Here is a 10,943-nt window from a genome sequence, read left to right on the forward strand (position 1 = left end):
AATATAATAGATGTGTTAGCAAGACTCATTCCTTCAATAATCCACTTGATCAAAATACAAAATTTAAATTATCTTAAGAATCTGGCACACAAACATTTATTGTGGAGCAATAGAAGTGAGTTGATCCTTTAGTCTGCATAATATTTGTATAACAGTGACACTCATAATTTCTTTATACGTTTATTAGTTTATCACATCATGTTACTTATCTTATTCATATTTTTCTCTTCACTCTCACTATAACATGCTGTGTCTATACGTCATTTTCCATAATTATTAATTGAAGTCCATGCTCAAAGTTAATAAAGTATAGATATATAGAACTCTATATGTATGCTGCAGCACACAAACATGTGTGTATATATACATAATATAATATATAATATGCATTGCAGAAAAGGAAGAGGGTAGAGAAGGAAGAAACAAAAAATGAAGAGCACTAGGAGAGAAGTGGAGAAGAGATCAGAGATAGGTTCTGCCATTGAAGAACTTTCCATGATGGTCATAGTTAAACCTGGTGAAAAGCATGAATCTGCTCATATCCCCACCAAGCCTTTTCTTTCTGTTTGCTATTTGGTGCTGCAAGTTCTTGGTGAGTTCACTTGGAACTTGTTCTCTTTCTTTGAACTTCCAATAATCTCATGTCACACCTAAAACATTCTCATCATGTGTCTAGCAGATAAGATAGGACCGACAATGGCTGTTTTGAGACAAGACGTGTACCAGAATATTAAGGTTTGCTTTCATCAACCACCAAACCACTTCTTTCTTTCGGAACAACAACTATTTTAACTTAAGGTTTTGAATTAAAGATGGTATTAATCCGTATATGTTTCATTGGACTAATGTTTCATTGGTGATTACTTTCTCTTTAATGATCCTTTCTCAAAAGAATATATGATTAATTTATTGACGGCTAAGTTTTAACCAGAAATTATTAGATAAGCTAAACCTACTAATGTTTGCATGCAATAGTACATAATAAAAATATTAATTTTTCTAATGAATTGAAAAACTTGTGTACATATATATCAAGTAACTATATATAGATTGAAAACTTACTGCAGTTTAACACAGTTGCACATTGCTGATAATCATATCGACTTCCAACTATATCTTATAAGTTAGTCTGTGTATTGAATTCTGTTGCGTTGCAGACACTGGAACTGATGCATGAGTCAAATACCTCAGTGAACTCGAATTTGGTCGAGATATTGAAGTCAGAAGCGAAAGAAGGCAATGCAAGAAAAGGGTCTAGCTGCAGTAAGGCCCTGGTTTGGCTCACTAGGTGAAAAAACCAGAAACACTAATTTTCAGGAACAATATATAATATTATTTACTATTTTGATATTACTCAGACTGTATCAGCAATGTGTACAGAAATTCTTTATGACTAAAGTCATCTTTTTTTCTGCAACTTTGCAGGACCCTGGATTTCACCTCATCATTATTACAAACACTAGCAAAAGACCCTGAAAAGAGAATGGAGCAAGTAGTTGAAGAGGCTTATGAAGTAACCTTAAAACCGTGGCATGGATGGATTTCATCAGCTGCTTTCAGAGTAAAAAACATAATTTTTCGATAACCACTTGTTCACCAAATTCTTGTAATGACCAAAAACTGTGTACATTGCATGGAATTGCAGGTGGCTCTGAGACTTGTACCAGAGAGTAAAACATTTGTTAATATTCTTAAAACTGATGAGGAAAACTATGACAACCTAAAGGAGAAAATGCAGATGTTGGTTTCTCTGTTTGTGCCTTTTCTTGAGGATATTCATTGTATTCTAGTAAGCTTGGTTTTCTGCTTCATAACATAACATTAATTGGTAATGAAATTTTCTGGTGTCTTCTTACATTGTGGATGTTTTTGCAGAGATTGTATAACTTGGACAAGATAAAGTCAACCTGAAGTCAGAGAGAGAATAACTAATGCTGTGTTTGGTGTATTCTCGCTTTCTGAAAAGAAATTATTAATGGTTTGATTGAGACAGTTATGTATTATTCCTCACACTCTAATTAAGTATTACTAATTTTTCTCTAAATTTAAAAGCTTAATTACGTATTATGTAAAGATTAACAGAGATCATAAATAGTTTATGGTTTTAGAGTACGCAATAATTTTGCTTTCTGTACAGTTACTTTAATGTAAATATTTTTTATACTAAAGTTTGTATATGGCATCAAGGTCAGAATAAGTGTTAATGGTATCTCTAAAATATGTTTATAATCAAAATGCTTCTTTTGTGTTTTAGGCAGAGATAAAGCTCAAGTGGCTAATTTAATATTTGGTTATGTATAATTTTAGTTTCTCTAAAATAAGTAAGTGAGGTATAATTTTGTTACTTGTATAATAACTTTTTCTTTGTTTTTAGTTTCTCAAAATTTAAAATTTGTTATTTTCACCTATGGTGTTATGCGACATTAATTGATTATTTATGTGCTTAGCCAAAAGTTATGATTATTTTAAGTAATAAATATTTATGTCATATGTTATTTAAAAAAAGAAAACTCTTAAAATCTTTAAAAAATGTTAATTCTTTTATCTTAAAATTAATATTAGAATTGAAAATAAAAATGACAAATTGGGTTGTTTTGACCCGTTTTAGTTTGTGCTACGTTAGAAACAAAATATTCAAAGTAGTTTAATTAACACAAAACTTGCATGTTACCTTATCTGATGATGGAAAACAATAAAACAAAGAGAATGCATAGGATATAATTTTTTCTAATGTACAAATTTACGAGGATGAATCATCAAAGAGCAGCAATAATAAATTACCATAATCACAAATAAAAGTACTAATATCTTTAATGTGAAAACCCCTTCAAATTAAAGTTCAAAAATACGAATCGTCCAGACTAAAGAAATAGCTCAATTATGATAAGCAAGAATACAAATCAGTCTCAATCAACTGCACAAATTAGTGTCAACACTCAACCAAAAAGCAAAGCAACAAAGCAACAAAGCTTTCAAATAGAGAAGAACAAATGAAACAAAAAACTTATAAAATCACTACTACAGTGCAAAATTAATTTCTCCCAACACAAACCTCATATCGACAATCCGACCGGTCAAAATGAAGAATAGTTTGTTCCAAACAATTTGTTTAAAGTCTTCTTTTTTATCCCAGTTGACCTTTTCTTTCTTCCTCTCATTCCTACATATCTCAAAGTCTTCATTCAACCGAGTTAGTTTCACATAATGAGTACCTCGCTCCTTTTCAGCTTCTTCTGGATCCTTTTACACTTTAGTAATTATTGGTTTAATTAGTCGGATAGTACTCATTTTTGTTTGGATGTGTCAATTTAGTACTTGCTTTTAAAAATATGCCAATTGAGTCTCAACTTTTGAAAAGATGTTTTAATTAGGTCCCTTTTGAGAAAAAAAATTATTAACTTCGTTAATATATTGATATTTAAAATGACTTATAAACTTAAGTATTGATATTTATATTAAAAAGGACCTAATTGAGACAATTTTTGAAAAGTTGTGACTCAATTGACACCTTTTCAAAAACGGATACCAAACTGACACATATGAACCAAAGTGGGTACCATTCGACTAGTTAAAACATGATTATTTTTCTCACAAAAATCATTTTTGCCTTGAGACAAGTCGGGTCATGATGAGTCTAGGCAAGAATTTTTATGTGCTCTTCAACCTAAGATTTTACTGACTTTACCAAATTTCCTAGGCTATTATGAATGTCTATGGAAAGTGACACAAGATCACTAGAGAGAGACGCAAAGTTGACAGGAGAAGGAGAGGTGAGATTGCTAGCAAGGAATTTATCGTTGGTTACAAGCTTATCCATTCTGATCAGATTCTTTCTCTACTCATGGGAGACCAGATGTTCTGATAAAGGATTGATCCCTATCAAGGATGATGGCCCATGGCACATGCTTAGAAGAAAGGGAGTTCCTTGATCCCTTCCTTTGCTTTTATTTTCTTTAGTTTAAAATTCCTTTAAGTTGGCTTGGTTGACTATTTTTGAGTTGACTTGTTGACCTTGACTTTGGGTTGACTTGTTGACTCAAAAGATTATCTTAACCTTAAACCAACATGCTAATAAATTCCTTAATTTGCTTTTGTAGGAATAAGAAAGGAGGAGGACCACATAGGAGACACTTGGCGTCCTAAGGAAGAGAGAGAAGGAATAAGACTTTCTAGAAGCATCTAGAAAGGGGAGGCCCACATGCCTTGGACACCAAGTCTTCTAGAATGTTCTAGAACCTTCCTTTGGGAGCCTTGGCCATGAAGACTTGCCACCTAGATGGCTTGGACGAAAATTCACCCATGTGCACCCTAGGATAACCTACTTTCTAGAACATGCTAGGTTTCTTTTGTAATCCTTTAACTTAGTTGTTTTGCTAAGGGGCCCCTAGACTTGTCTATTTAAGGGGACCTCTAACACTTGTACAAGGGTTGAACATTTTGGAGAAATTATACACTTTGTGTTTCAACCTTTTGTGAGAGCATTCCTCCTTAGGGAGTGGAGTTCTTTCAAGCCTTATCTTGCCTTGGCAAGTGGCGGCATACACCACTCATCTTCAAGGTTGCCATGGCTTCTTCTAGCCTAGCCTTGTAGTGGCGTGAATCCTCCATTCCTCCCATTTCCCTTGCTTTTCATTTTATGTTTCTTTACTCTTCTTGGTTTATATTGTTTCTATTATATGTTTTTTTCTTTTGATTTCTTACTCCCCATCAATCCATTCTCCTCCTCTCTAGAACCTTGGAAAGGAACCTTCACATCTAGATAGCTTGCTATCTTAATGTCCAGTGGGGATTTCCTTGGTTTTCTTAATCAACTCACACCATATTCAATAATCTTAAAAAGGAACAAGATAATCCTTCATCATTTGGTATCTAGAGCTTTGGTTGTCCTTGAATATGGTGTTTTTCATGTGCTAATCTTGTCTTGTTGTAGCTATCTTTGTATGGTTCAAATCCACTTCCATTGCACACAAAAACAATGCTGGCAGAAACTGTTCACGATTTTAAAAGATTAAACTGCACCTGCTCAGTGATCCAAAAATTACGTTTTTGGTGTCAAAAGAAAGCTCTGTTAGTCTAGTTTCTAACAAAAAAAGAACCAATGCATTTGGAGTTCTGTGGAGAGAGTTATGATCAAATGAGTGAGTAAAGGTCAGAGCTGCCGAGAATACGAAAAATAACGTTTTCAGGTTATGTTGTGGCAATTTTTGCTTCGGTTTTGTGATGCTTTAACTCCTAAATCTGGTTGGATAACATGTCTTTGATGCTTAGTCTTTGAGCCTCAAATCCATGAGTTTAAATGCATGATAGCTACATGTTTGTGTCTTTGTGTATGTCATGTTGAGTCTTTAAATGTGTCTAACTTTTGCTTGAGTCATATGTCATATGCTTCTTTGAGTTTTCTTATTCTTATTTCTAAGTATTTGAGCTATTGCATGAGATATATGCCTTTTGTTGTAGCGTGCTCCTTGAAATTGATTTTGACCTAATTTTAAGGAACTAAGTGTTCAAGACACCCTAAAACATCCTTCTAATCATTTTAAGTACCTAGTTTTGAAAAGAAAAAGTGTTTTCAATACCAAAAACAGTTTGGCCGAGAGATAATGTGTTGCTTGGTAAATCCATTTGGCCATTTTTACTAGGTGTTATGCTACCAAATTTTATACTTGGATTTTGGGTGATATTGGCAAATTAGTTCCATGCTTTAACTTGGTTATGATCTTTCTTGGTGTATGCATAATTTGAGGTATAATCTTGGCTTGTTCAAATGCTTTCCATAGAGTCTTTAAAAGTTTTTTTCATTGCTTTAGTCTTGTTCAAGTTTTGTCTTTAAAACAAAATTTCCTTAGAAGTTAAACTTTCTTGTTTTTGTGTTTTTCTTGCTTGTCACTAGGTGTTCTTTGTTGTGTCTTAGTAGTTTTCTTTTCTTGAAACTCTTGGGATGTTGTGGCCGAATCACTTGTATTGCATTTGAAAGGTTTTGAACAAGTTTTGAAAAGTGTTTGCTTCACTCCTTTGGTGGATTTTGAGTGCTAGCCTTGCCTTGTTACTTTGGGAGAGTGATCTAAACACTTGGGTTACATTTTGGGTTGGATTTGGTCTCGGTTTTCATGTTGTCTAACCCCTAATCCATTTATTTTGTCTCGGATTTGAGTGTTTTTGTTGTAGGAATCATGGCAAGTTCATCAAATGCACCTACACCAAACAAAAATAATACATTGATGAGATTGCTTCGGGATTTGGAGTTGTCTAGGAAGGAGGCCTTTGAACAATTGAGAAAGGACAAGGAGCAAAGTGACCTAAGAATCCAAGAGCACATTCAAAGGCTTGAAGCTAGGGAGAAAGAAAGAGATCCTAGGAAAAGAGGGCATTCTAGGCGCAACCCATCACAAGAGAAGCAAACTCCAAAGATTCCTAAGTTCTATGGTGGAAGTGATCCCAAAATCTTCCTTGATTGGGAAGCTAAAGTTGATCAAATTTTCAATGAAAATCATGTAAAGGATCAAACACAAGTTGATCTAGTAGTGTTAGGATTTTTTGAGTATGCCAAAACTTGGTGGCATAAAGTTTGTAAAAATTATGACCAAGGGCCACCCGCGACTTCTTGGATGGACATTAAAACTCTTATGCGCGCTAGATTTGTTCCTCCCTCCTATAGGAAGGAACTTCTTTTGAAGCTCCAAAGGCTTCACCAAGGTCCTATGTGTGTGAGTGAGTACTTTAAAGAATTAGAGTCTCAAATTTTTAGGGTTGGAATAAGAGAAACTAACAAAGAAAAAATGAAAAGGTTTGTGAATGGTCTTAGGAGAGACATACAAGACCAAGTACAGTTGTATGAGTACTCCACTCTTCAAAATGTTTTCACACTTGCTCTTAGGATTGAAACTCATTTGAAAAGAAAGAATAGGGCAAGGAAGAGTTACTCACCCAACCACTACTATAGTCACTCATGGAAGGGAAAAGCTAAAGAGAAACATGATAAATTTCCTTCTAAGTCTCACCAAGTACCATCAAGTAAAAATAAGTTACCAAGTGGTCACACTCACCATTCCACTTCTCAAAGATCAAGTTCCATTAAATGTTTTAAATGTTTGGGGTATAAACACATTGCTTTGAATTGCCCAATGAAGAGGACAATGATCTTAAAGAAGAGTGATGATGAGAGTGAACATTTTTCTTCCCCTTCCCCCCAAAATACTTCTCCCCACACTTCTTCTTCAATTGAAAGGACTAAACCCTTTGAAAGTGGATTGTTAATGGTAAGGCACCAACTAGGGCAAGTTCCCAAAGAACTTGATCCTTCTCAAAGACAAAACCTTTTTCATGGAGGGTGCCTTATCAATGACAAGATATGTCACTTCATCATAGATAGTGGAAGTTGTGTAAATATGGCTAGCCCAAGGGTGGTGGACAAGTTTGGCTTGAAAACCATTCCTCATGTCAAACCCTACAACCTATCATGGCTTAAGGAAGAAGAAATAAAAGTAACTAAACAAGTCCTCATTAACTTTTCAATTGGCAACTTTAAGGATGAGGTATTATGTGACATTGTGCCTATGGAAGCCAACCATATTTTGCTAGGTAGGCCATGGCAATTTGATAGAAAAGTTGTTTATGATGGCCATGCAAACACTTATGTTTTTTCCTCCCTAGGAAAGAAGTTCACAATCCTACCTCTCCCACCTCCACAAGAAAATGAGGATAAAAATAAAATAAAAGATGAAAAAGAAAAAGAAAAGGAGCAAGCTTTCACCAAGGAGTTACTTGCCTACAAAAAGAGTTTTTCAAAGCAAGAGGTGCAACACCACTCTTCATTTTCTTCCCAAACAAAGAGAGATGAACAAAAACACAAGCAAGAAAAGGAGAGTGGCATTAAAAAGAAAGAGGGCACCTCCAAGACTAGGGATCAAATCATTAAAGATGAAGAAAGTTTTCATCAACTCAAGTCAAGCTCCATCAACAAAGAATTCAAGAATTTGAGGTCAAATTCTCTCCAACAAGGGGAGAATGATAAAGGATTGATCCCTATCAAGGATGATGGCCCATGGCACATGCTTAGAAGAAAGGGAGTTCCTTGATCCCTTCCTTTGCTATTATTTTCTTTAGTTTAAAATTCCTTTAAGTTGGCTTGGTTGACTATTTTTGAGTTGACTTGTTGACCTTGACTTTGGGTTGACTTGTTGACTCAAAAGATTATCTTAACCTTAAACCAACATGCTAATAAATTCCTTAATTTGCTTTTGTAGGAATAAGAAAGGAGGAGGACCACATAGGAGACACTTGGCGTCCTAAGGAAGAGAGAGAAGGAATAAGACTTTCTAGAAGCATCTAGAAAGGGGAGGCCCACATGCCTTGGACACCAAGTCTTCTAGAATGTTCTAGAACCTTCCTTTGGGAGCCTTGGCCATGAAGACTTGCCACCTAGATGGCTTGGACGAAAATTCACCCATGTGCACCCTAGGATAACCTACTTTCTAGAACATGCTAGGTTTCTTTTGTAATCCTTTAACTTAGTTGTTTTGCTAAGGGGCCCCTAGACTTGTCTATTTAAGGGGACCTCTAACACTTGTACAAGGGTTGAACATTTTGGAGAAATTATACACTTTGTGTTTCAACCTTTTGTGAGAGCATTCCTCCTTAGGGAGTGGAGTTCTTTCAAGCCTTATCTTGCCTTGGCAAGTGGCGGCATACACCACTCATCTTCAAGGTTGCCATGGCTTCTTCTAGCCTAGCCTTGTAGTGGCGTGAATCCTCCATTCCTCCCATTTCCCTTGCTTTTCATTTTATGTTTCTTTACTCTTCTTGGTTTATATTGTTTCTATTATATGTTTTTTTCTTTTGATTTCTTACTCCCCATCAATCCATTCTCCTCCTCTCTAGAACCTTGGAAAGGAACCTTCACATCTAGATAGCTTGCTATCTTAATGTCCAGTGGGGATTTCCTTGGTTTTCTTAATCAACTCACACCATATTCAATAATCTTAAAAAGGAACAAGATAATCCTTCATCATGTTCACTTCCCACTTGGTTTTCAGTAGCGGTAGCCTCAATCTTATGATGATGTTTTCTTAGATCATGACTCCAAATTTGTTCCGAGTCAGCAATATGGATGGTAGAGGCCTAGGCAACGTTTCTTTCCTGCTTTTTCTCTTGTTTCTAAAAACTCCTTAGTCGCCTAGTTATTTCTTGACAAGACAAGGCCATTGTGTTTTCTACAGATTTCAATTTTAAAATTGTTAGAGGCCAACAATAATTCATAAAGGAAAAAGGATTGAAAAATAGAGCAGTACTGATATAATTTAAGTTCTAAAGGTCGGTATTCAAACTTAAGGAGTTTGGAGGTTTTGAACACCGCTTCGTAATAGGATAATTCAGTGTCATCCAAATCTTCTTTTCTATGAGCCTACTGGTTACGAGGCAGATTCATCCAATAAAGGGGAACCCCTGTAAAATGTTATCGCCAGGGATCAAAATTTGAGAAATTTTCCTTTAAAGTTTTTGAAAAAGGATTGGTATAAAGACAGAATGTTAAGGATTGGATATGGAGGCAGGTCACATACGGTGCAACATGTTAAGGATCACTAATGAGTTCCTGGATGAGGTTCGGGTGGAACAGGGTAAGGATCAGGAATTGCAGCATATTATTAGTGAGTTGGGCATAGAGAAGAGAAAAGACTTCAGGATGGGTAGAGATGGTATCCTACGATTCAGAGAGAGGGTGTGTGTACCCAACAACTGGGTATTGAGGAAAATGCTCTTGGATGAAGGGCATAAGAGTCGTCTTAGCATACATCCAAGTATGACTAAGATGTACAAGGACTTGAAGGTGACTTTTTGGTGGACTGGCATGAAAACTGATGTGGCAGATTATATAACATCTTGTTTAGTGTGCCAGAAAGCGAAAATAGAGCATCATAGGCCGGGTGGTACTTTGGAGCCTCTTGAGATTCCTCAGTGGAAATGGGACAGCATTTCCATGGACTTTGTTACATATCTACCGAGGTCAGTGAGAGGGTATGATTCCATATGGGTAATAGTGGATAGATTGACGAAGTGCGCACACTTTCTACCCATTAATCAGAAGATGTCTCTAGATAAACTGGCAGAGCTATACGTCAGGGAAATAGTCAGATTACATGGTGTGCCTACAAGTATCATATCAGATATAGATCCGAGATTTACCTCGAGGTTCTGGTAGTCGTTGCAGAAAACTTTGGGTACTCAGTTGAGAATGAGCTCGGCATATCATCCTCAGACTGATGGCCAGTCTGAGAGAACCATACAGTCGCTGGAGGACTTATTGAGAACATGTGTTCTGGATCATCTCGGGACATGGAGTGATGTGCTATCGCTGGTGGAGTTCACTTACAATAACAACTACCATTCCAGCATTGGGATGGCACCTTACGAGGCCTTGTATGGCAGGAGGTGTCGAACACCTTTGTGTTGGCAGTAGGATGGAAAGTCTGTGGTACTTGGTTCAGAGTTCCTACAATAGACTACTGAGAAGGTAAGGGTAATTCAGGATCAGATGCGTGAACTCAGAGTCGGCAAAAATCGTACGCGGATAAGAGGAGGAGGCCACTTGAGTTTGAGGCTGGTGACCATGTATTCCTCAGAGTTACACCAACAGTAGGTATTGGGAGAGCATTGAAGTCAAGGAAGTTAACTCCTTGATTCATCGGTTCATATCAGATTACGAGGCGAATTGGACCGGTGGCGTACGAGATTGCATTGCCACCTCACTTGGCGAACCTGCACAATGTCTTCCACGTATCATAGTTGAAGAAGTACGTGGCGGATCCTACACATGTGCTGGAGGAGGATGATGTCCAGGTGCATGAGAATCTGACTTTGGGAGTTGGACCGGTGAAAATTCTTGATTCTCAGCTCAAACAACTCAGAGGGAAGGAAATTCGGACTGTGAAGGTTCTCTGGGACGAGGC

At 36.5% G+C, this 10,943-nt stretch overlaps 1 protein-coding gene across 3 annotated transcripts; it reads left to right on the forward strand.

Moving 5' to 3' along the window:
* The first annotated feature begins 391 nt into the window (after positions 1-391).
* On the forward strand, positions 392-2,044 carry LOC114195359 (glycolipid transfer protein 2-like). Of its 3 annotated transcripts, none has more exons than XM_028085791.1 (6): positions 392-592; positions 677-735; positions 1,158-1,288; positions 1,426-1,561; positions 1,646-1,789; positions 1,876-2,044. In XM_028085791.1, exons 1-6 carry the CDS (start codon positions 430-432, stop codon positions 1,909-1,911), a joined length of 669 nt encoding a protein of 222 aa, XP_027941592.1. In that variant the 5' UTR covers positions 392-429; the 3' UTR covers positions 1,912-2,044. The 3 variants fall into 3 exon arrangements, with proteins under 3 accessions (XP_027941592.1, XP_027941594.1, XP_027941593.1); XM_028085793.1 differs by having other exon boundaries at positions 1,646-1,740; XM_028085792.1 differs by having other exon boundaries at positions 680-735.
* The last annotated feature ends 8,899 nt before the right edge of the window (positions 2,045-10,943 follow it).

This window comes from Vigna unguiculata, chromosome 8, assembly GCF_004118075.2.
Source record: "Vigna unguiculata cultivar IT97K-499-35 chromosome 8, ASM411807v1, whole genome shotgun sequence".
Lineage (NCBI taxonomy): Eukaryota > Viridiplantae > Streptophyta > Magnoliopsida > Fabales > Fabaceae > Vigna > Vigna unguiculata.